At 37.8% G+C, this 26,238-nt stretch overlaps 2 protein-coding genes and 1 long non-coding RNA gene across 6 annotated transcripts in view; 2 read left to right on the top strand and 1 right to left on the bottom strand.

Annotated features, from left to right (window-relative positions):
* The window catches only part of CEMIP (cell migration inducing hyaluronidase 1), a 98,525-nt gene extending 91,918 nt beyond the window's left edge, over positions 1–6,607 (top strand). For all 4 annotated transcript variants that reach the window (XM_064388403.1, XM_064388400.1, XM_064388402.1 and 1 more), the window contains exons 25-29: positions 357–561; positions 1,306–1,392; positions 1,702–1,859; positions 2,237–2,337; positions 2,966–6,607. In XM_064388403.1, the coding sequence (XP_064244473.1) occupies positions 357–561; positions 1,306–1,392; positions 1,702–1,859; positions 2,237–2,337; positions 2,966–3,093 (679 nt within the window). In that variant the 3' untranslated portion in view covers positions 3,094–6,607. The remainder of the gene's footprint in view (positions 1–356; positions 562–1,305; positions 1,393–1,701; positions 1,860–2,236; positions 2,338–2,965) is intronic.
* A 10,136-nt stretch (positions 6,608–16,743) lies between these two features.
* Positions 16,744–22,618, bottom strand: MESD (mesoderm development LRP chaperone). Its single transcript, XM_064389367.1, has 3 exons — positions 22,402–22,618; positions 17,851–18,083; positions 16,744–17,147 (listed from the first exon to the last, which is right to left on the bottom strand). Exons 1-3 carry the CDS (start codon positions 22,594–22,596, stop codon positions 16,883–16,885), a joined length of 693 nt encoding a protein of 230 aa, XP_064245437.1. The 5' UTR covers positions 22,597–22,618; the 3' UTR covers positions 16,744–16,882.
* A 44-nt stretch (positions 22,619–22,662) lies between these two features.
* On the top strand, positions 22,663–26,238 carry LOC135280940 (uncharacterized). Its single transcript, XR_010347740.1, has 3 exons — positions 22,663–22,714; positions 23,014–23,185; positions 25,332–26,238. It is a non-coding gene; the product is annotated as an uncharacterized LOC135280940 (long non-coding RNA).

Here is a 26,238-nt window from a genome sequence, read left to right as displayed (position 1 = left end):
GGAGGCAGAGGAACTAAGTGCAAAGCCTGTTATTTTAAAGGATTAAAATAATGGGAAAGAAAAAAATACCTAAAATACAAAGCGTGTGTTTCTACATATGTATCACCATGGAATAGGGCTCAGAAGATGTTCAGGTGCTATCTGATTTCTCTGTTTTACTTTCCATAATACTCCCTAAACAATTTCTGGGATGAGTGTTCCCTGTTATTTGCATATGGGATGTTGGGCACTATAAAACACAGGGCCAAGGGCTGCAATGAAAATTATTGCAAACCGTAGGAAAGAGCCCACCAAAACAATATGTTTTTGCATAAAATGTTTGAAGGACACTATTTATTTTTTTTTCCTGCCTGCAGGTTGCTGTTTCTGAAACTCAAAGCTCAAAATGAGAAGGAGAAGTTTGCTTTCTGCTCTGTAAAGGGCTGTGAGAGAATAAGAATCAAAGCTGTGATCCCAAAGACAGCTGGTGTCAGCGACTGTGAAGCCACAGCCTACCCCAAGTACATTGAGACACCAATAGTGGAAGTGCCAATGCCAAAGAAGCTCTCCAGTGCACAATTGGTAAAGCAGCTGATTTCTTATCACAGAATCATTGCTTGTGTAAATCTGGCACATACTGAGCCCACAGATATAGAAAAACTTCGTGCCAGGGTCAGCATATGCTGTGCCTGATTTTCTGAAATGGTTCAGGCAGGTGAAACAATATGAAACAGATTCTTGGAATGTGTGGAGAGCCATTGCAAGCTGTATACTTGTTCTTTTGGGGTTCTGATGTGATGTGCTGTTCTTGAAAGCACAGGGTGGAAACTGATGAGCTGGAGACAGGTTGGTCTAGCAGATGTGATTTTGGAGCCTCCAGCTCCTCCAGGCTGTAAGAACAACAGTGGCAGACAGGGGACTGAATAGTAGAGTTGAATTATTGTCATTTATATAATGCATAACACAATCTCCAGTATGCAGTCTGGTTCTGGGGGAGGAATTGGAGTATTTATCTGTTATTTGGGTTTTTTCACTCATTGCCCTTGAAACAGGAATACACAGCAAAGCCTTGGAGAATTATGTGTCAGTTCTGCAAAGTAAGAATCACTCTGCCATTCAGTGAAACAGCTTAACTGGTGACAGGATGAGCAGAGAGGTTACCATTGTGCCCAGTTTCATTAAGAATTTAATTTGGCAGGTCAGTGCTTATTAGGTAGCTTCCTTGTTGATTGAATTTCAGGGTTTGAAATGTTTTCAATGAAAATGCAGCATTCAGGTAGTGGCCCTTCTCACTAGAAAATTTATGGGTTTTTATTTTGCAAACAGAAGACCAAGGACCACCTAATTGAAGTGAAAATAGAAACCTACAAGAAACAGTACTTCCACCTGAAGGATGACTTTGCATACATTGAGGTGAGCAAATCCTCTGAATGAACTTAATGGGGTGCAATTCTACACCACTTGCTTTATCTTCATGGAAAACTTGCTGACAAAGTTACCATGGAGAGTTAAATTTGGGTAATTTCTGCTTTGTATTTCGGGGAAAAAAAAAAGGGCAGTATCTTATCCTGATAGGCAGGATAGCAGGATCTCAGAGACCTGGAATTCTGCCCTTTGAAGCAAACAGCAGTCCCGTGACTCAAGACTATCAGTACTTCTTACAGGTGGTTGTTTGCAATTGTGTTACTGTGAGAGATTAAGAATGCTTTTCCCCCTGCCCAGGTTGATGGTGTCAGGTTTTTCCTCACTGAAGAGGGTATCCAGCTGGTTGTGATTGATGGACACCATGGAAAAGTTGTTGATCGAGTAACATTCAAAAACTCCATTCTACAAGGAATCCCAGCACAGATAGAGAATTATGTCAAGAACATCAAAGATCAGTGAGTAAATAATCTGTTCTCACTAAGGAGCAATGTACAAAAATGCTGCATAACACTCATCTTTTTCTTGGATTTTATCACCCAACATGGGCCAGACAGCCAACAGCAGAACAATACACCCAAGGTATTTTTGTGCCTGATGACTCCAAAAGAGCCCAAATGTGTGCAGGACATGCAGGCAGCAGCAGGATGCACACTGATTCAGGGACTGATTGAGCCCCAGATAATGTGCAGGGCTGCATGTGATTAATAAACTGCAGAGCTACATTTATGTTGTGGGTTATAGACAAACTGCAGACTTAAATTCACAAACAAGGAAGGAAGGAAGGTGCTCTGACTCTTCTTCACCCATTTACACACCTCTTTGTTTCCTTCAGCTCCATAGTGCTCATGACATCTAAAGGAAGATTCATTTCAAGAGGACCGTGGACTAAAGTACTGGAGAAACTTGGAGCAGGAGAGGGTTTTAGGTTAAAAGGTAACCAGTTTTTAAAAACTCATTTCTAACCTCCCATTACTCCAGTAAAGGGACACTTTTTCTGCTTCTGAACTTTGCCTTGCTTGTTTCTATCAGCATGTGCTCAAACATCCTGAAACCAGTAATTTATTTATTCAGAAAGGTTGTGTTCACTGCAGCTTTGGGTAACATGCTCTATTTAAACTGCAAAAAGGAAAAAACACACTGGCCATTTTTCTTAGAGATAAATAATTCAGGGGATTTGATTTTCCAGATTAAATTTAGATGAAAAGACCTTTTAATAATAAGGGAAATAGTGAGCCTTTTTACCCACTAAATGCCCCAAACCAGGATTTTTTATTTGTCTGAACTTGTTTTTAGCTGGCTTTCTCTTGAAACATTCTGACTTGATGGCACAAAGCATGTTGATTTCAGAGCATCACATACGGCATTAGAATACAGTTCCACGTGCACATTGCTGCAATCAGCTCTACCAGCTTTTGGCATGATTCCATCTGTGTGTGTGTGTGTGTTACATACATGGCTCTTGTGCACCTGCAGCCCTCCAGCCATGAGGTGTAGCCATGCACAGAGGTGGGTTTCTGGTGCAGTCCTGGCACACTCTAAGTGCATTTGTTCTGATTTGCAGAAAAAATGGCTTTTGTCGGCTTCAAAGGCAGCTTCCGCCCCGTCTGGGTGAAGCTGGTCACGAACGAGGACTCAGCCAAAATCTACCAAGCGCTGCCAATTCCTGTGGTGAAGAAAATGAAGTTGTGAGGACACCCTGCTGTGCCTGCTGGCCGCCAGCACCGCCCCGTGGGATGGACAGACGGACAGACAGATAGACTACTGACCGCTCTGCGCAGGCCTCGCCCGCCCGCGCCGCCGGCGTAGCATTTTGTTGTTGTTGTTGTTGCTGTTCAAAAAGAGATCTCACTGTACGTAGCTAGAGGGGCCAGGTGTGAGAGCAGAGCCCGCCGCTGTGGCCAGCAGCGAGTGCTGGGGCCGCCAGGCCGGGCTGGCTCGGGCGCTGAGGCCGGCCCTGGCGGCACCGAGCCAGGCCTGGGCTGTTTCTGCAGGAGCTGCTTCTGCCAGCGCTCCTGGGACACACTGGTGTTCGTGCTGCCTCTTGAAGGGGAGCTCTTGGTCTGAAAACCGTCAAGGATTGTTGCTTCCACCGTCTTCTGAGTTGACTTTTCCTTTTCTGTAGCGTAACTAGCTGCTCACACAGACTGGAATGCCAGTTCAAAGACTGGTTGATAATCTGGTGGAGAAAGAGTGGATTTGAGTGATTTCCTGGGTGCTGGGAAGTGTAACTGGACAGTAAGCATTTCCCCTAAAGCTTCTGTGAGGTTTGGTCAAGTTCTTTGGGGTGTGTGTTGTACATGCAGCCCGCGGCACATAGTTGGGGAAGAAATGACAGAAGGAGTGGACAAAACATGCCAGCAGAGACTGATGGAACCACCTATTCCTGCTTCCTCAGAAAACCGCGTTTTTCCTATGGATCATGGAGTTTTAATAGTGGCTGTGCAAACAGGAAATTTTCCTTCAATAAGCAGCTGCAGGCTAGAAGGAGAGCAATGTCAATTAGCACATGTATTTTCTCAGCCTTTCCCATTCAGCCTTTCCCTCTGTATAATGACATGCAGAATCAGTTTATGGTTGCCAGCTAATACAATCCCAGTTCAAGGCTTCCAATTTTTGACTAGGAATACTGGGACTTACCTTATTCAGCATCAAATAGGGTGAGCTGCCCTCACCTTTCCCAGGACATCAGGGGAAACAGGATCAGACTGCTCTGCTGTGTGTTGCTTTCTGATCCTGTCTTCAGGCTAAAGATATTATGTCTTGGTCCTCCTGTAAGAGTTACATGAGAGCTGGATGAGGTCTTTCCAGGAGGCTGAAGAATTAAAGTGGGAATCCCAATGCACTAGTTGGATGTCTTGTACCTCCTTTCCCCCTCCTTCAAACAAAGACCTGGGTAATGATGGCAGATCAGAGTGGATCAGGACTTTACAGGGGCATCTCTTGAAGATGGGATGTTAACATTACCTTGTAATACACTGAAAGCATTTCTAGTGTTCAGTGATATTTCTGTCAGTTGCCCCAAAATACCACACAGGCGTTTCTGGAGGCTGTAGCTGTTCTAAGAAATCTGAGGGCAGGGAGAAAGTGTGAAAGACATCATGACAAGCTTTTAAAAAATGTCAGTCTTGCCAGTAAGACTTTGGTTTATTTCCCCACTTTATCTCTGCCTGTCCCCACTGCCACATAAATTATTCCAATTGCTGATGGCTACTTTGTTTATTAATTAGGTTTTTCTTTTTCCCCACAGTATCAAAAATGTTACCTTGAAGTTAGACTAAAAAGCAAGTATTTTGTTTGTCATTCCAAAGGCTGTGCAGATACTGGTTTAGATAAGTTGCTCTGAATGTCAAAGCAAGCATGAAAATTTAGATATACTGTAGGTTACATTCCACTCAAGCCTCTCCTGGGTTTTGAAACTGGAAATGTTCTTTTCAGACTTGCTACAAAATTGTTTTGAATTCACTGAATGTCATGTGTATTGTATTAAAAAGAAAAAAATTTAAAAAAGAAAAAAAAGGAAAAAGAAAAAGAGCCAAGCATTCCCTCCCAGCTTCCCAACAAGAGTCTGGTAATGAATGTTCCTTAGGCATTTGTGCTGTTTGCAGAGTGAATGGGCAACATTTGTAAAAGGCAAATAAGGTGGGTTGTTTATTATCCAAAATTCTTATGATAGTTTGGGGATTTCACAAATTATTCCATGAAAGAGTCAGTCTCACTGGTGTTTCAACCATGATCATCCAAAACATTTATCTGATGTCCTGTGATGGCCACAACAGTGCCAGATCCATGAAGCCAAGGGAAGAGACTAACAGGAATTCCCCATGGTCTGTCAGTTTGGGTTGACTAAACCTTTTCCCTGCCCTGAGCCAGTGCTGTTGATGGCAGCAGTTTTGGTGGAACACATTTGCTTCCAGGAGATGGACCAAAGCAGGAATATTTCCTTCATGAGCACGTAGCAGATGGTGGGCAGGAAAGCCAGGCTTGGGATGTGCCTGGAGTGGGATTTGGCTTTGTACAAGCCCCAGTGCTGGGGTTGCCCTCTGCAGTGCTCCACTGCCCATGGCCATTTCCCCTCTCCTGCTCCCTCTAAGAGTGTAAACACGCAGGAGCATCCCACCAGGTGGGTCTGTCCCCAAACTTCTTTGTTCAGCTTCTAGGAGCTTGTTGCCTTTGTGCTGAAGTGTAGCTTCTGATTTTGCTGTTTTGGGAATTCTCAGGGTGAAAGCATACGACTTTGGCTCTAGGAAAAAAACCTTTTTCTTTTCCTTTCTTAAAAGATCTCACATTATTAAGAGAGAAACGTTCAGCAGCTTGTCCTGTGATGCTGAGCCTGGCACATGGGGCCTGTTTTGGATCTGGGGAGGGTCTCCTGCTGTGAATACCCACAGGAATCACTGCAGGCTGGCAGCCCCAGGGACAGCAGTGCAGGGAAATGCCCAGGGCTCCTGGTGACCTGCATGGCCTGGAGCCATCCGTGTGTCCTCTGGAGGCAGAATGGAGCCTGCTGCCATGGCCAGTCAGCAAGAGCCCCGTGCCAAGTGTTCCTGTTCAGCCCCTGACTGCTCTAGAAACTCTTTTCAAAGAGTGCACACTCTGACCAGTGAATTCCCCAACTGCTCGTCCTCTGTACAGCCCCTGCAGGAGCTGCAGTGACCCTCTCTGTAAGGTTTGATTCCTGCAGATGTTTCCATGTTTGCCTACACAGTTGCCATTGGTGGAGTGGGGTTTTTTTGGTTGCATTTTGTTTGTCTCTTTGTTTGTTCGGATGTTTGGGTTTTATTGCCTCTGTTCAACTGCTTGTTTTACCTGTTGCCGAAACAGCTGGTCCTTTTTCGGAGTTAGATGTTTGTACATTTTCTTATAGACTTTCCAATGAAAAAAAAAAAGATATATTTTCTATTAATTTATTACAATGGCACTAAGACAACTAAATTGCAGACATATGAAGCATTTTTACTGGATTTGAGCATTGTCCAGTTTGTTAAGGAGGTTGGCAATGTGTCTTTTCTGATAATCTGCTTTGCACTTGAAAGCTCTCTATGTCCACAGACTGTGGTGGTGCATTGACTGTCGGGTTTATGATGACAAGAGCTCTTGGGACGTCGTTTCCAAAAGACTGTGGCTTACAACTGAAATAACACGTAGTTGTTTGGAGTACACAATGTTTATCAAAATAAATATTCAGTGCAAATTTCTTATTTTATTTTTGTCTCCCTACTTATTTCAAAAGAGAAAAACTCCTGTGATCACTGCTGTGCCACTGCTGCCCTGTGTGTGTGCACATGTGTATCTGTGTGTTTGGGATGGATGAGTGGATCTTCCACCTATGATTGAAAAGCATAAAAATATAGTATAATTTATAATGTTTCATAAAATATAACATGATTTATTAATTAAATTATATATTATAAAGATAATATAAATTATTAAAAGAGTATTATAGACTAGAAGAGAATGGAATAGTTGATCTTGGAAAAGAACCCTAAGGTCTATTGAGTCCAGCAGTCATAACCAAGCATTCCAAAGCGCACTGTCCAGAAATGCCACATTATAACATTATAACTTATTTTATATGTATGAAATATAATATAATATAATATAATATAATATAATATAATATAATATAATATAATATAATATAATATAATATAATATAATATAATATAATATAATATAATATAATATAATATAATATAATATAACATAATATAATATAATATAATATAATATATAATATAATGAAATATAATATAATATAATTATATATTATTATAATTATATAATTATATATTATTATAACTATATATATAATTATATATTATCATAATAATATAATATAATATAATATTATATAATATGACATAATATAATATAATTATATATTATTATAATTATATAATATAATTATAAATTATTACAATAATATAATAATATATTATTATAATAATATAATTATACATTATTATAATTATATATAATTATATATTATTATTATAATATAATCATATATTATTATTATAATATAATTATAAATTATTATAATTATATATATAATTATATATCATTATAATAATATAATATAATATAATATAATATAATATAATATAATATAACATAATATAATTATATATTATTATAATTATATAATATAATTATATATTATAAATATATAATTATATATTATTATAATTATATAATTATATATTATTATTATAATATAATTATATATTATTATAATTAATATATAATTATATATTATTATAATAATATAATATAATATAACATAACATAATATAATATAATATAATATAATATAATATAATATAATATAATATAATATAATTATATATTATTATAATTATTATAATTATATAATTATATATTATTATAATTATATATATACTATTATATATCATAATTATAATATAATTATAAATTATTATAATTATATATATAATTATATATTATTATAATTATATAATATAATTATATATTATTATGATTATATATATAATTATATATTAATATAATATAATATAATATAATATAATATAATATAATATAACATAATGTAATATAATGTAATGTAATATAATGTAATAATATATTATTATAATTATATAATCATATATTATTATAATTATATATATAATTATATATCATTATTATAATATAATTATAAATTATTATAATTATATATATAATTATATATTATTATAATAATATAATATAATTATATATTATTATAATTATATATAATTATATATTATTATTAAAATATAATTATATATTATTATGATTATATATATAATTATATATTAATATAATACAATATAATATAATATAATATAATATAACATAATATAATTATATATTATTATAATTATATAATTATATATTATTATAATTACATATATACTATTATATATCATTATTATAATATAATTATAAATTATTGTAATTATATATATAATTATATATTATTATAATTATATAATTATATATTATTATTATAATATAATTATATTATTATAATTATATATATAATTATATATTATTATAATAATACAATATAATATAATATAATATAATACAACATAATATAATATAATATAATGTAATATAATATAATATAATATAATATAATATAATATAATATAATATAATATAATATAATATAATATAATATAATATAATATAATATAATATAATATAATATAATATAATATAATATAATTATATATTATTATAATTATATAATATAATTATATATTATTACAATAATATAATTATATATTATTATAATTATACATATATATTATTAAAATATAATTATATATTATTATGATTATATATAATTATATATTAATATAACATAATATAATATAATATAATATAATATAATATAATATAATATAATATAATATAATATGATATGATATGATATGATATGATATGATATGATATGATATGATATGATATGATATGATATGATATAATATAATATAATATAATAATATATTATTATAATTATATAATTATATATATAATTATATATCATTATTATAATATAATTATAAATTATTATAATTATATATATAATTATATATTATTATAATTATATAATATAATATAATATAATATGATATAATATAACATAATATAATTATATATTATTATAATTATATAATATAATTATATATTATTACAATAATATAATTATATATTATTATAATTATACATAATTATATATTATTAAAATATAATTATATATTATTATGATTATATATAATATAATATAATATAATATAATATAATATAATATAATATAATATAATATAATATAATATAATATAATATAATATAATATAATATAATATAATATAATATAATATGATATAATATAATATAATATAATATAATAATATATTATTATAATTATATAATTATATATATATTTATATATCATCATTATAATATAATTATAAATTATTATAATAATATATATAATTATATATTATTAATATAATATAATATAATATAATATAATATAATATAATATAATATAATATAATATAATATAGTATAATATAATAATATATTATTATAATTATATAATCATATATTATTATAATTATATATATAATTATATATCATTATTATAATATAATTATAAATTATTATAATTATATATATAATTATATATTATTATAATTATATAATATAATATAATATAATATGATATAATATAACATAATATAATTATATATTATTATAATTATATAATATAATTATATTTTATTATAATTATATAATTATATATTATTATAATTATATAATTATATATTATTATTATAATACAATTATATATTATTATAATTATATATATAATTATATATTATTATAATAATATAATATAATATAATATAATATAATTATACATTATTATAATTATATAATATAATTATATATTATTATAATTATATATAATTATATATTATTATTAGAATATTATTATATATTATTATGATTATATATATAATTATATATTAATATAATATAATATAATATAACATAATATAATATAATATAATATAATTATATATTATTATAATTATATAATATAATTATATATTATTATAATTTTATAATTATATAATTATATATTATTATTATAATATAATTATATATTATAATAATTATATAGTTATATATTATTATAACTATATATATAATAATATAATATAATATAATATAATATGATATAATATAATATAATATAATATAATAAATATAATATAATATAATATAATATAATATAATATAATATAATATAATATAATATAATATAATATAATATAATATAATATAATATAATATAATATAATATAATATAGTATAATATAATATAATATAATAATATATTTTATTTTATTATAATATAAATTTTTACCCGGAGGGGCCGTTCCCTGTCCGCGGGCGCCCTCTCGCGGCCCCGGCCGGGCTCGGCTCCCGGCTCTCCCGTCCCGGCCGAGCCGTGAAATTCCTGCGAGTGTCTCCCGGGCATCAAGTTCCAAACGCCGCTGTCCCAGCTCCTGCTGCCAGCTGCGAGATGTGGGATGCCTGACAGAATTTTGATTCTCCCCAGCCCTGTGGAGCACGGGAATCTGTCTGTCCGTGTTGCCAGGCTGAGCGCTGTGCGTGCAGCGCTTGCGGCCTTTGGCAGCAGCCGGGCCCATCGCCCATGCAGGCGCTGAAGCCGCTGCGGTGAGTCCCAGCCTGGAAGAGCGATCCCGCAGCTCTCTCAGGGCTGTTCTGCCATTCCCCTTCTGAGCAAAGGATGGGAGAGGGATGTGCACAAAGCAGGGCTGCAGGCACAGCGTTCCTCCTTTGCAGAACACCGTCAGGAGCTGCTCCTGCGCTGCTCCCTCAGCGCGGGGCCGAACCCAGCCCGTGCTCCCTGAACACCACCAAAACCCCAGCGAGAGCTGCAGCGCCCTGCGAGCGATCTGTCCGCAATTTCCGAGGGTGAGGCTCAGCTGGAGCCTCTCAGCACTGTCAGGACATGGTAAGGGGCCAGTGACAAGGGAACAGTGACAGGATTCAACAGGAGGGAGCACCCGACAAATAATTCTCCCTCTTCCTTTGCCAGAGGGTGGAATGTGAGATCACAGTGAAATTCCCAGCCCCACCAGAACCCCATCTCCTCTCCTCCTGTGTTAATGTAGGATGAGCAGTACAGGATAATGTTTCTAAAAGCACAGATACCTCACCTGGAAGCAAAGGGCCTGCCAGCTGATAGCAGCACCTGAGGAAATGAATGCAGCTCATTTATTTCTGCTTTCCTGTAGAAAGCTCCAGTGCTACAGCTCCGTCTCTTGGACACGGACTGCTCTGATTACAAATCTAAAGTTGATTTTCTCATCCCAGAAAGTGAGGCTGTCCTGGCTTATCACTACTGCCAGAAATAACAACATGGGTGAAATAATTTCAGGCCTTAGTTGGGTTATCTGAGCACTGAGTGATGTGACTTAAATGGTGATGTTATGTGGGAACAGAAGCTGAGAGGAGTGGTGATAAAAAGGAAAGTGGTCTTGCCTTCATTAGGTTACACAGCTCATTAGTTCACAACAAACTACCTGGTACCCACATTAAAGGCAAGACAGTTGTTTTTTTCAAGATCTTGTGCTCAACTGCTGTCTTAAATGCCAAATCATTTGCATGTCTGTGCTTCCATTAAGGTCCTGGCAACTGCATCCTATTATAAGTGCAATTATCTAAAGTCCAGGCAGTGATTAACATGCTGTACAGCACCTGAAAGACAGCAGCTGACTGTCAGGGGTTGGCAAGGCACAGGGTATGGCTGTGGATACAACCGGCAGGATGAATAATAAAATACTCACACAAAAGTCTCATGTGATTTCAAATATGTACTATTTTGGACACTTCTGAAATATCATTTTAGATGGGGGGGTGAAACCGACTAATTTCTAAATTTCTTTTGCAAAAAGAAGTTGAATGAAATGGAAGGACAAATTAAAATATACAAGATGGCCTGCAGGCATGAATCTCAGAAGCAATATCAATGGTCACATAAATACACCTATTAAACCTTTTTGCTTATTTTTTATATTGACTCAGCAAGTGCTCAACCACGATCTTGTTTTCAGCACACCCTTGTACTACAATATTCATGTTCCTCATTAGAGAAAAAACTTCATAAGCAACAGCAACATCCAGGTCACTTCATGGTGCTGTTCAATCCTTGCACCTTGGAAGCAAATTCCAGGGCCTTGCTGTTCACCTCTTTCCAATGCACACAGAGCCCTGATGACATCTAACTCTGCCAGCAATTAAGGCAGCCGAGGTAATTTAAATATTAATGATTTAATGAGTGCTCAGTGCTGTGGGCAGTGCCTCCCACAGAACTGGTGGGCAAGGTGCCAGCATCAAAGTCCAGCCTCTGCTCAGACACAACTGATAATTACCTTTAAAAGCAGCAGATGCTACAGGCAGTAAAGATGGGCCCACAGGTTTTTTTAGAGTTAATAAATTATCTAAGGAAAAAAAGTTTGGGTTATAAACTCCATGAATTAGAGCATTGCAGTTGCTCTTCTGTAAAAAACAAGGGTGTCTTCTGTCTCACTTCAACACAGTACAATTCTGGAATAAGAAAGAAAAAAGGTTCTGTTTCTGAGAAGTTGTAGCCTTTGCCCATAAGGCAGGGAAGAGGCTGAAGCTCCTTTAACTGTCCCATTTTCCCCTCCCAAAACACCAATGTCTATGCAATTAATAATAATAATAATAATAATAATAATAATAATAATAATAATAATAATAATAATAATAATAATAATGACATATAACACCAATTAAAAATAATTAATGATTACCATTATTACTGTTAATTAAATGATGGCTAACAGCTCTGGTTTTCCTATCACAGAGACAGTTGATGTAGTGCCACTGGTGACCCAGCCACTATCAGCACAGGTCTGTTAGGCAGCATCACACCAAAAAGGAACAAAGCATTTCCCATCTGTCCCTGGCTAAAGCCTGGCACTGTGCAATGCCTGACTGTTGTGTGTTACAGCAGCTTTTTAAATGCTAATCAAAAACTGCTCTGCACAGAGCTCTCCTGTTCCAGAGCCACCGTGTCCAGCCCCCTCCACCACCTGACTACTGCAGGAGAAAAAAATACCATCAGCCAAAAATCCAAGTGGAGGGATTTTCCTTCTTTTCCTTTCTGGCAATTTGGTACTACCTGAATTCAGTGGGATTTGTCCTGTTAAAAGAGCACAGTATAAAAGATAAAAAATAGTGATATTCAAAAATAGTTCATTTTATCCCAGAGTAAGAATTATCAAATAGCAGGGTATCAATGGACCTAGCAGGATGAAAATCTTAATAAAGAAAAATATGACAGTACCAATGAATTAGGCATTTTAAAACCAGAGGCATCCCCTCTATTGAGGCACAAGTTCTTTGAATTTCTATAAATATCTGATGCAATTAAAAGAAAAAAAAAAACTCTGGAAAAGGCAGTGTTACTCCCTGATTAAAAAAGGAAATGAGCCACAGATAAAAGAATGGAAATAATTTATAAGCTTTCCCAGAAACCCATCGAGAACAGTAGCCAAATATCACATAAAAGTTGGTTGTTCCATGGCTTTACAAAATGGTGTTTTAATTTATGATTTCCTTGTTGGGACAAAATTGAGAGTTCAGGAACAGTGACAGAAAGATTTTCTTGGAAGTCAAGGCTGACCTGACTGTTCAGAGAAATGCTTTGACCACTCTAAGTTAAGATCAGAAAACCTGAGGTAGTTTGTGCCAGAACAGTTTAAAGAAAAAACCCAAATTAACAAAACTCAGAATATTTTCTCCAGTATTTTATTACATAAAAAGTTGATTGTCCATAGGAAATTTTTCACAAAGTGCAACCACATCCTGTGTAGCATCACTGACAAACTTTTTTCTGAGTAGGACAGCTGGGTTAAAAAATTAACAGTAGCTCAGAAAAGTTAGTTATAGCACTAGAACAGGGAAGCCACTATGCTGGGAGGAGAAAGGCAGCAGATGTTTTGCTGTCATGAAAAACAGATGATTTTCCATGTACCTCTGTATAGAACTGAAAAAAAAAAGGAAATAGTAAGAGTTATAACTACCACCCTAGTGGTTGAAATTAGTTTTAAAGGAGGTATCTCAATGTCCTGTATGTGGAACCAAAAAATCTGTTATTGAAAGCCTGATAAGCCTCCAAAGGAGACTCCATCTTCTGAGGTACTCACAGAGCATTCCTGGACTTGTATAAAATTTTGAGGATATTTATTTTGATATATATATATATGTGTATATATATATATATATATATATATATTCATGTGTGTGATAGGGTTTGAGCTTCTTAAGTCATCACCAAACATTTAGTTATGTACCACTGTCCCAGGACAAGTGCAACTGTCTCAAAGACTTTACCACTTTTAAAAGGCAATTCAGGTTATTCTTGAGTAATGAACTGTAATAGCAGAGAAAGATTGCCTGGGGTAAAGCAGCTCCTGCCAGACTGCCATATTACACTTACTGGTATATTTCTGTATTTGTTTAGTGTAAAGCATGAAAAAGAGAGAAGAAAAATGGAAGAGTAAAATAAATTTATTTTGTGAAGGCAGCATTTTGTATTTTATATAAAAAAGCAACTGCCAAGTCATCACACAGATTAAAAACCTAGAAAAAAAAGCAAACACAAAAAAACCCCAAGCACTTTGAAATTTGATTAAGCTATGTGGCACAAGACTCACCTGCATTTGGCATGGGCAACTGACCCAGAAACAACCAACCAAAAAGAAAAAAAAAGAGTCAATTGTCTGGTTCAATTTCAATAAACCTCCTTTTAACTACAAAGGGGAAAGACCCAATCTACTGTAAATGTAGATTTATGAATGACTAAAGTATCTATACTCAAAAGTTGGGCTATAGCTATAGTGTAGTAACTGTTTCTCCAACAGGCTCAAACCCAACCTGATCAAAAAGGAAATAACATTAGGAGGAATACAAAACTGCACTTCCATATCTTTCTGATCAAAATCTGAATTGTCACCTCTATACCATAACTTTGAAAAGCAAAAACTCATTAATATTTCATTTTTATAGTTTCATCTGACTTCTGTTCTTCCCTTGAGATGAGAAGCAATATTGGTTACAAAGGGTGGTGCTAACCCAGAATATGTGACCAAATGATAAATTAGTTGTGCACAAAAATTGGCTGCACATCTCAACTATCAAAGTACCACGGAGACTCTTCTCAACTCTGCTGCACATCTGCATTAGTAGTAGAATATAAAAAGTAATAGCTAATCCTGAAGAAACAAATTTTAATTTTCCACTCAAACAGGTACAGGCCTGATTAATGAAGTGTAGCTGCAAAGGTTTCTTTAATCTAAATTCATACAAATATAATTAAAATTAAATAAAATGAATCAACTGGAACCCTTATCAACATCATTTAGTCCTTACATACAGAAACCAAAGATGAGTTAGTCTGCCTCTTGAATACATAACCAAATGCAGATCTATTTAAAAGGTTTTACTACTCTTCAAAACAATAAGTTTAGTGACATATTTTATTTTAGAACAAGGACTCAGTTACAGTTTCATACTTTTGATACCGAAGTATTCCACAAGATCAACCATTATGGTTCAATTAGGACCTTTTATCCAAGACACTTGGATTTTAGCACCTTAAAGAAAAAGTAACACCATGCCAGTATTGAATGAAGACAGCTGGTACTGTGCTCATCCTCTGTAATAAAATGATGTGGACCACACTACTCGGTGCCTTTTGTCCCTAACTGGTTGTAAGGCAGAAGGGAAACAATTCTAAGCAAAGCATTTGACTGAATACAATCTGAGTAATAACAAAACCTCACCAATTATATAAAGTATTGGCTCCCATGTGAACAGCTTCATAGTATTCAAATCAAATGTTGATTTACAATCAACCACGTCAGCCAGGAATCTGTACCAAGAGAAAAACCCACCAAAATCTAACCAGATCAGTGTTAGTAAGTGATATGTCTGACTCAAAGTTCAACTCTGTGCTCTAACTAGTGCTTTTTCAAATATTTAAACAAAGCATTAAATCAGTAAACCAAATTAACTTCAGAGTTAAAAGCTTTTCCTTCCAGCTGTCTGCCTGAGTAACGGGACACACAGACCAGGTGCTTCCACAGGCACAGTCCTTCAGCAGCAGGAGCAACCTGAGTGCCCTGGATTCATCTTCACTTTTCACCCTGACACTGCTCGTGCAGGTGCTACCATTCCATTCATTTCTGCAGGGCACAGAGTGTCCCTCCTGTACAGATCTGCAGTGCATGAGCAGAGCTCCTACCCAGCGTCCATCGCACTCCTAGGCACAGATTTCCTGGGACACAACGGGTTGAGTTTATTTTAAAGAAACAGGCAGTCTAACCAAACATGTCCTAAACCCTGTAATTTCAGGCATCTTTGGCCACTATTCTTTGCTACTTTGGGCAGTTTTGTGCCAACTATGTCTATCAAACCATCCTCCAAGAGAATCTTTTCACACTGCACTTGGCTCTCAGCAGCTGTGAATCCATGATTTGCACACCCAAGATGGACACAGCTACTACAGATGAACATCAGTGTATTCTGAGACCATAATTCTTCTTTCCCACTTAAATTAAATTTGCAATGTTAGACACACAGATTTGTAAGCAAGTTTTAAACAACAACAAAAGCATAAAAAAATTACAAACTAAAGCAGTCAAATGCTGCCATGAAGAATTACCTTTCCTGTAACTAAACAAATGATCAACGGCAATGAGTAAACCGGTGAATTTCAACACAAATTTGAGCTTCAGTAGTCTCTGCTTCCTTCCTCCCCAAAACCCAGGACTCATCAGCAGATTCCCTTCAGGGAGCAGCAGAGCAGGATTCAGTCTGGGTACCGTGGCTGTCATAGCTCCTCTCTCTGGCTGGTTGCTCGGTTGTCCTCTTTGGCACCGTTCAATTTCTTCTCTGTGTCTTTTTTCTTCTTGGCTTTTTCAGGTTTTGTTTTGTTTTTCACTTTCTCACTTCCGTCTGCTCCTTTGCCAGGATAAACCTGACCTTCCAGAGTAACATCTGCACACCTTTCCTGATTGATCAGGAAGTCTTTGATCTCCCAGGCATAGCCACCATCCCGCAGCATGAAGATGGCCCGATTGGAGCCAACAATAAACCTACAGGAAAAATCCAAATTTTGTCAGTTAACTCTGTGCTTTTCAAACACATTTGCTCAGAAAGCCTCCATGACTGAGGCATATGTTTAAGAGCAAGAAGCTGGTCTAGCTGTTGCCTAGATGGGGGATGGAGACAAGAGAACAATACTCTAGGACATTTGAGAATAAAATGTATGAAGTATATCAATAAGTAACCAAGGAAGTAAGAATTGGGAAACAAATTTAGAACTAATTTGGCACTACGTAAAATCCACTAAAAAGCATTAAATTTGCTTTATACACTTATTGCAACCCTTCTCAGCCTCAATAAAGAGCACAACATTCTTCTGTTTCAAAATGATGCTCTCTCTCAGAGAAAAAGAGTCACATTTTTTAACAGAGGAACAAAAAGCCTTTTGTGGTGACAAGTCTTCAGAGTGTGATGTTTTCCATCAAGCACATAGAGGCAAACTACTGCAGCTAGAACTGATAAATAGCTGAACCATAGTGAGATAAAAAGAATTAGGGCTATACACACACATAGTGCATAAGCTTGAAGAGGTTTGTGCACCACACCACAAGTTTTGTCACAAGTGACAAAGAAACAGAAATAGTAATAGATGATGGAGGTGGGGAACAGCAGATGAACAGCTGAAAAGGTTTTCAGGAAGAAAGAAAGGGTTCTGCAATGGCAAGAACTTTATGCTTGTGCACAAGAGCTCACCTTTGCACATCGTAGTTTGCGTTGAAGAGGCTGCCCTGCCACAAGCTGGTGATTTCTTCTGTCTCCTTTTCTGTTGGATTTCCCGACACTGTGACAAACATCATCAAAGTCTTCCCCTTCTTTGTCAGCTTCAGGATGCTTTCAGGCTTGCCTGGATCTATTTTTGAGAAATCTATTGGTGCTGGAGGCCTCTTGTGTTCAGGGAGATCTCCCTCTTCAATGTCATCATCTTTCTGTTTTGAAAACAACAAGGAAGCTTTAATCTCAGCTGTTCCACAAATATATTTTGGATCTTTTTTTTTTAAATTTCTTTTTGTTTAGAGAATAACTTTGATAAAATATTTTTAGCTGAATAATGGAGATTGTGACACCAAAAGAAATAGTGACTGTTGTTTCAGGACACTTCACCAAGAGTGCTCTTTCGATTTATAACCCTCCCCTGAAAATGGTGAACATTTTCATATTGACAGGTGGAATCTCATCACACACTGAGAAATATTCCAGCCTTAAGGCTAATTCAATACAATTCCACCTATGAAACTCATAAAATGCTTCACAGTTTCACTAATATTATGCATGCAAGATGAAATGGGAAAGTTGCAATAAAAAGCCTCATACACACATATATGAAAAAACATTAATCTGATACTGCTTTCAAAGGTCAAAACTCACTTCTGGGAATCATGTGATTGCTTGAGAATTTAAGTTCCCTTACTTTGTGTCTTGAAACAATTAAACCCAGAGAATTCAGATCTTCTGTGTGCTTATGCCATAGAAAGACTTTGATTAAAGGTTTCATGACTTTTCTAATGCACAGATGCAGCTCACAGCCTGACAACATAATCACCCAGAGTAAATCACTCCCACAAAGAAGGAAAAAATTAACCTCTTGATGTCTCTGCTGAGGCTGACAGCCATTTCAATATTTGCTGCCCTTAAAACAGCTCACAAATGTGAGCTGAATATGGTGACAATTTACATGAAGCCAGTACCTGATTTCTATAACAGTAGACTTTAAAGTTTATGCACTACAGAACAGAAGCTGTACGAGGCTTAGATTTTATCCTTTCTTTTCTTATTAATTATGTCTTTGTTTCAATTTTGCAAGTCTGAAACGTGCTTCAAGTAGCTCACACACCTTGAAATTTCTGAAATGAGTGAACTGGGAGGAAAGGAGAGCCCAAGAAAGTCCCTGCCCTCACTAAGTGGGAACATTATCTTACAGGAGGCCAGAGAATGGTCAAATTGGTAAAGTACAGTGAAAATACAAAATCTCATGTGACTGACTGAAAAACATTCTCCACAATCAAAAGAACCTTAAGTCTGTCTTGACTAGAGCAAAGCCAGCTTATTCCAGTTTTGAAAGAAAAAGGCAGAAGGAAACATTTCCAAATACTTTGTATGAAATACAGAAACTGACTTTGGATTTAGTGACAACATAAACTACTAACATGTATTACCTATTTTTTCCCTAACTATTCAACTAAATGCTCCTGAAGTTGTATTCTTTCACTCTGAATGGAAATATTATCAGAAGATGCCAAGAGCTCCCCTAGATGGTATTTATTTTCTTATTTCCTGTACAAAATGTCATGCAGCTGTGCTTAAAGCTATCTAAAAGGAAAAAAGTGAAGGAAAAGTGTAAGCTTTTGCTTTGAAAAGTCTAGCAGACTGTCCTGGTTTAGGGCAAATTTGGGAAGAAACTTCCAAAGGGGTCCCTCTAGAAAACAGATTCAAGTGGCCCCTCTCTCTTCTGGTTCAGGAAAATACTTCCTTGGAGAAAAGTGGAAAAAAACCTTTAAGAAGCAAAGTACTCACAAGCATAAAAAAAAAAAAAATTAAACAATAAAACCTCTTGCTGTTCTGAAGAGATGGCAAATTCACAAAGTCCTTTTTGTGGGGTGGCTCAGGCTCTTATCAGTCCCTCCTGCACTGGAGTGCAGTGTCCCAGGCCCTGGTGGGCCACAGGGTGAGCTCCCGGTGTTCTCCTGGGTTTTTACTCCAGAGCAGGGCCAATCAGTTTGAAGAAAAAGAAAAGCCACAGTCCAGGGAACTTCTCTGCCTCAGCTAGCTAAAAACTAACAGCAAAGGAGAGCTCTCTCCTGCTGACTGTTCTGCAGACAGCACAGTCTGTGAGAAGGAAGGCTGAAGCTCTTTTCTCTGTGCTTTTGAATACAGCTGCCTCAGACATTTCACTGCTTCTCCTCCCCCCCACCCCCTTCCCTCCTAGACCTAGTTTTAAGGGTGCAAAACTTATTTCTGGGTTAAACAGACAAATGGGGATACAACTTAGCATTATCAAGTCACCCCAGGACACAGACTCACTTAAACAGTAACATGAGGTTCCAGAGGAAAAGCATTCCATAGACACAGGAAAAACTGTATATTCCTTCACTTGCTCCTCCCCTCAGCTCTCATTTTCAGAAATTTCTCATAAATGCTCTGCATTTTGAGTTTTTGAAACATTAGTAATATATCTCACTTAATTGCTTTGCCTGTTCAGTGATCAGAGTCAAGCCTGAGAAACCCTGAGCTTGTACCAGTAATAAACTGTTTAAAGCACTTAACATTTCAATCACTGAGAGTCCTCCAGCCCAGATTCTCAGTCCTGTGTCCAGCTCCCCAGGACTCCAGGCTTCAGGAGAATCCCTTTCCATGAGGAAAATCCCTCAGTGGGATTTTCCTAACCCTAACCCCTCAGAGCTTCCTCCAAGCTCTAGTTGTGCAACTGAGCTGCTGAAGCACCTCTGCCTCTTTGCCCATCCTTGTTTTCCACCCGATCAGCAGGCAGTCATGCACATGGTGCAAGGGGCAGCAGAGAGGTGGCTGCTCCTGCTGGGAAAGCTGCTGGAGCCACGCTCAGGCTTGTGGCTGAACCCAGCATGTCACAACCACCATCTTCCAATGGTTTTAGACTAATTGGTAGGGAAAGAAAGAAATCTTAGGAGTAATTTCATTCAGTTGACAGTAATGACATTTGATTCTGTGCAGTGTATGCCCTGTGTCCCTCACTCCCAAGCGCAGTTCCTGCTCTTACCCGAATTCACAGTGGCCCCTTTGTTTCTCATCCCACTCCATCAAGTGCACTCATGCCCTTTCTCCTGCTCCACCACCCCCTCAAGCCTCTCATGTTCCCCATGTGTCCTGACTTCCATCAGGCAAAAAGCCCTGCAGCTGACCATCCCAGGAGAGCAAACAACCCCAAACTGCTGTGCCCTGTGTGCCTCTCCCCAGGGACACCCCCAGCCCCAGCAGTGACTGCCCAGCTGCTCTGCCACATCTGCATTTGTGCAGCACACTGTGACCTGGATCAGGGACCTGCTCCAGCTGAAAAGAAAAAACCCTCCAGAGCCTCCCGACCTGCCCACACTAGGACTGGAGCAGAATATACAGCCAAGAGTTACAGCAGCATTAACTGGAGTCTCCCCTTCAGCCATCTCATTGAAAAGAGATGCTCAAACCTTTTAAGGGTTTTTTTTTTTTGCTACAAATACAAATTTGGTTCAAGTTAGGCAATATTAAGCCTTGATTTTTTTGGAAGCTGGGCCTGCTGGGTCCTTGGCTGATACCACTAACAGAAAAGTGAACTTTGAGCCTGTTATTAATTTTATTTAAAATTTTAACTCAAATTTCTAGGAACCTCCCTTCCTAAAGGGATATATGGAGTAACAATCTATGGAATGAACAAGTCCATGACCTGCCAACCAGGACCAAGGCAGGCATCCATACTTCCAGTTACTTTATCTATAATTTACATATAAATCACACTTCTCCACCTTGACTTACAACTGCATAAAACATAAGTTTTCTCTCTATGATTTCTTTCAGGTTTTTTTGCAAAATATTCCAGGAAAAAGCCTCACGGGAAAGAATAAATGACAGTGAGGAGTGCTCTGGCATTTATCAGAAGATGACAGAACATAACATAATGAAAAGAACCTAACAGTGGCATGACAACCACATGGAGAAGAGAGTGACGGGAAACCGCCAAGGAAAGTTAAGGCAGCGGGCTGATAAGGATGAAGACGATGAGACACAGCTGGAATTAGAAGCTGTTACTATGAGGAAAGATAGGAAAGAAAAACCAAACCAAAACAACATATCTATCCTGTAAACGTGAAATTAAATTCCTTCTGGTATCCGCCCCTCGGTCACACAATGTGTATCGCTCAATAATTCGAAAAAATCAGACTTTTCAGCCAGACGAGGCTGGCAGGCACCGAGCACCGGGCTGGGCGCTGGGGCTCTGGGAAGGCGGGACCGGCCAGCCGGGCAGGGCAGGCTGAGGGCCGCTCGCCCCGCTTTGAAACCCCCACACACGGACCCAGAGCCTCGGAGGAAGGACACGGCACCGGCCACCCTTCACAAGGCCAGGGGATCCCTCCCTCCCGGTCCCGACCAGGCCCGGCGATCCGCCCCTGCCGGGACCGGGCAGAGCGGCCGCTGCCCCCGGAGCTGCCCCGGCCCGGCCCGGCCCCGCCGCCCCCGGCAGTCGCGGCGCTCCCTCCGCGTGCTGCGGGCGGACACCGCCGGCCCCGGCGCCTGCCGCACCTCCCACTGCTCCAGCAGCCGGGCCATGTCCGCGTCGTTGTAGTCCCGAATGTCCTTCTTCTTGGGCGGCCGCTTCCCCTCGGAGCCGCCGGTCGCGGCCGCCGCGCTCAGACACAGCGCCAGGGCCAGCAGCGCCCAGCCCGCGGCCGCCGCCATCTTCTGCTGCCCTCGGGAAGGCGGCCCCGGCCGCCTCATGGGCGGGGGCAGCGGAGGGCCGGGAGGAGGAGCTGGAACGGGAGCGGAGCGGGACGGATCGAGCCGGGAGGAGGAGCAGCGGGGCGGGATGGATGGGGCCGGGAGGAGGAGCTGGAAGGCAGCGGGGCGGGATGGGTCGGGCCGGGAGGAGGAGCTGCCGGGCGGATCGGGCCGGGCTGGGCGCGGCCCGGTGCCCGGTGTCCGGAGCGGCCGGGGCTGACGGGCGCTGCCGGCTCGCCCCGCCGCCTCCCCGGGTGTCGCTGTCCCCGCACGAAGCCCCGCTCCCCGATGCGGTCCTGCAGGGCCCGGGCAGGGAGTGAACGCTGGGCACTGAGAGGATAAAACGAGTAAATAAATGATGGGCCCAGCGCCTGGCATCTAAACTATGTGGATGCCTTTTTTTTTTTTTTTTAACAGGATGAAGAGTATCTGGGTTTGCTGATTTGTGTGATGGGAACTGGGCTCACTGTATGAGTCTTCTGATTTTGACTGCTGTCTCAGCAATATTAGGTTTCTAAAAGAAAACTATTAAAATTCATGCTGTTTGCTACTAAAATACAACTCCAGAACATCTGACCTCCACAACATAGTAAGAGATACGGCTTTTTCTTTGTACAGGCTGTTTTTCCATTATCTAAACCAAATTACATGCATGGATGTCTGCACAGCCTTATTTCACTCCAATCTTCATTTTTTCCTCATGATAGCATTTTAATTACAAATAGCACAATCTCCACTTCCACCTTTCGCCCTGGATTCCAGCAAGTTTAAACTTGGGAATTCAAGGAAGCGTCACTGTTATTGCTAGTGGTAGATATTAACTGCAGTCAGGCTGATTAGTGAAGAGGCTGCTTTTCCATTTCAGCATTGAAGATAGACCAGGTTCAGAGCAGAGGAACTAATTCTGTTGAGAGAACTCTTCAACCCCAGTTCTGTTACTGTATCATAGAATGCTGTAACCATAGAATGGTTTGGGTTGGAAGGGGCTTTAAAGATCATTAGTTTGAACCCCACATGATCCAGTTCTGGCTGTGTAATGAACCAGCAACCCACTGCCTTTATGGGCAAGGTGTGCAGATAGAAAACAAAAGCAGCCAGGAGGCAGAGGTGTGGGTTTGGGGGGCTCTCCAAAGCCTGAGCTGGCTCTAGAAGTGAGCAGACACTGCAGGGCCACGTAGCTGGTGAGCACCAGGGAGACACAGCACCTGAAGGAGCAGCTTGCCAAGCACATGGACCATGAGAAACAGAAGAGGAGGATGTGGGATCCAAGATTTCAGCACCCCCAGAAACAAACCAGCCTGGGCTGCAGCCTCCATGTGTTTTATAACATTTCACACACGCTGCCAGCGCCTGAGGAACAGGAAGCAGCCCAGAGCTATTCGTGGAGCTTGTTAAATGCACATAACTGAAACAGGGTTTAGACAAGTTCTTCTCACTGAGCTGTCCAATACCAGAGCCACTAATGAGCACATTTGCTCGGTGATCTCTCATTAAATATAATGAAGATCAGGTATACTATATCAGATTGCTGTGATTAATGAGGTTTTACTAAAATAGGTTTCTGCTAACTTTTGTTATTACTGGATCGTGCATACATTCACTGGGAAAAAATAGATTCTATCTTGGAATGCTGGACTTGCAGTGTAAAATGTTTTCATTGAATTTCTACTAGGAAATATTTTCTTCAATAATGTTTTTCTTGTTAGAACAAACCAAGCCAACTTACTTTGTTTAATATCTGAGACTACATTCAGATATGGATCTCAAAAGTAACCTGATTCTCTTTGGTAGGTGAACAAGTTGTTCAGTATACCCAGGACTGCACCAACAACACTATGCATTTCATTGTCGTGCCAATAAAAGCTTTAATTTGAAAAGGAGATAATTTTCATGCTTGGCTCTGACTTTGCAACTACCCCTGTTCAGGCAAAGTTCTGTGTCTGGGAAGACTCGTTCAAGTCTGCTGCTTGTGGGGTCAGCTGCAGGACAAACACCTGTGCAGCCCCTGCTCTCTGCTCTTCCTCTTTCCCATGCAAGAAACAAACGCAGTGCAGCACATACCACCGACAGCAGCAAATTAAATTGCATTCTCTTTTTATTGAAGCACACTGTGTTTTGATCAGAGCATCTACTGAATCATGCCAATATGCTTTTCACAGCTTAAGCATTTTCACATTTCTGAACAGTTTTTATAGTCCTAGCAGCTAACACTACTAGGATTGCAATACAGAATATCAGATAATACATGGCTACTTTCGTTGTACATTGCAAGGGTAAGGTGGTAAATACTTTACCTTGTAGCTAGAAGTCCCATCTAGTCATGCCAGGGAAGGTCTCAAGCAGTGACTGTCATTTTTGCTTCTGCAACACTCAAGTTTAATTAGCATTACCTTTAATTATAAAGCTATATCTTAACAGAAAGCAAATCTACCTTCCCTTGTAAACTGTCTTCATTATTGAGCAGGGCTGGGTCAAGCTGTATATGAGAGGATGCAGGATGTTCTAAATTTCTGTTAATGAAGTTTTAGATTATCTCTTTTTTTTCCATTTTTGGAACTAATTTGTACAAAATGTATTTTCCACACCATTCTTCCTTATGAGCTGGGAGAAGAATGTGAATTTTTAACTGCCGAAAGCTCTCTCAAGTCTTAGCTGGTGGTGGAGTTTTGTGTGCAATTTTCTGTTTTTAAAGTGGATTCCTATGTCTCACATTTTACTTTTCTTTGCAAATGCAGTGCAGTAGAATCTTAAAGCTTGTGCCTTGACAATCCTTGGAATTAAACCTTAGAAAGAACAGAGAACTTGACTTCATTAAGGGAATGGCAGTGCCTGCCTTCTTGGAAGGACACACAGACAAGACAGAAGATCAGCCCTAAGGATGCAGAAGGGAGAATGAACATGCAAGAGCTGCCTGCTATCAGCACTCACTGTGTCTGGAAGAATCATTTAATTTCAAGAACTCTGCTGGCACAGAAGGATGTTTAGCAGAAGCCCACATGAATTAAGTGTTGTGCAAGGCAGCCTTGTAGTGGTAATTTTGGATGCAAGTTTTGAGAAACCCAGCATTCAGCATATTCTTCCCTGTTTAAAAGCACTATCATACATTTTACAGAACGTCAGGCTATTATGAGTTATTTGCAGTAAAACATTCAAAATTATTGTTTTCATAGGTCAAATTATCTCAAGTACCTTAAATGTTCCCCTGCAGAGAGAATCTAATGCCCGAGCTCTCATGCACACACAGTGCATTTGTTAATCCAACCCTCTGAATTTGCTCACAGGCAGAATTAAACCTGAAGAATCAGACCTGAACATGTTATCTTTAAAAACAAGAAAATGTCTAAGATAAAAAGCAAGCACAGCAAGCAGAATATGCTGTCATCTAGAGCATGAACATTTGAATGAATCAGAATAATTTCAGTCCTCAATTTAATTTCATGCATAAGACAAGCACACTTACTTGCCACCTATTAAGAGAACACAAATTTTGTTCCACAGCTAGTCAGCTCTTGAATTCCTGCATCCAATTTGAAAAACTAAGTCTTTATTTCAAAATTTTCCCAGAACAGGGATTAACTATGATGATTCGGACATGAAATTCTAATTCAGGTACTAACCTTGAAATTCAGATTCTGACTTGAG

The sequence above is a fragment of the Passer domesticus genome, chromosome 14 (assembly GCF_036417665.1).
Source record: "Passer domesticus isolate bPasDom1 chromosome 14, bPasDom1.hap1, whole genome shotgun sequence".
Classification (NCBI taxonomy): domain Eukaryota; kingdom Metazoa; phylum Chordata; class Aves; order Passeriformes; family Passeridae; genus Passer; species Passer domesticus.
Note: the sequence above shows the minus strand (reverse complement) of the source record. Positions and strands in the feature narration are given on the sequence as shown.

What these genes read in the sequence shown, in the direction of transcription:
- MESD (XM_064389367.1), bottom strand. Translation starts at nt 22,596, where the DNA reads ATGAGGCGGCCGGGGCCGCCTTCCCGAGGGCAGCAGAAGATGGCGGCG. An exon ending in GGCTGCTGGAGCAGTGGGAG is followed by an intron (nt 18,084 to 22,401) that starts GTGCGGCAGGCG and finishes TTTTCAAAACAG; the next exon opens with AAAGATGATGACATTGAAGA. An exon ending in GCAAACTACGATGTGCAAAG is followed by an intron (nt 17,148 to 17,850) that starts GTGAGCTCTTGT and finishes TTTTTCCTGTAG; the next exon opens with GTTTATTGTTGGCTCCAATC.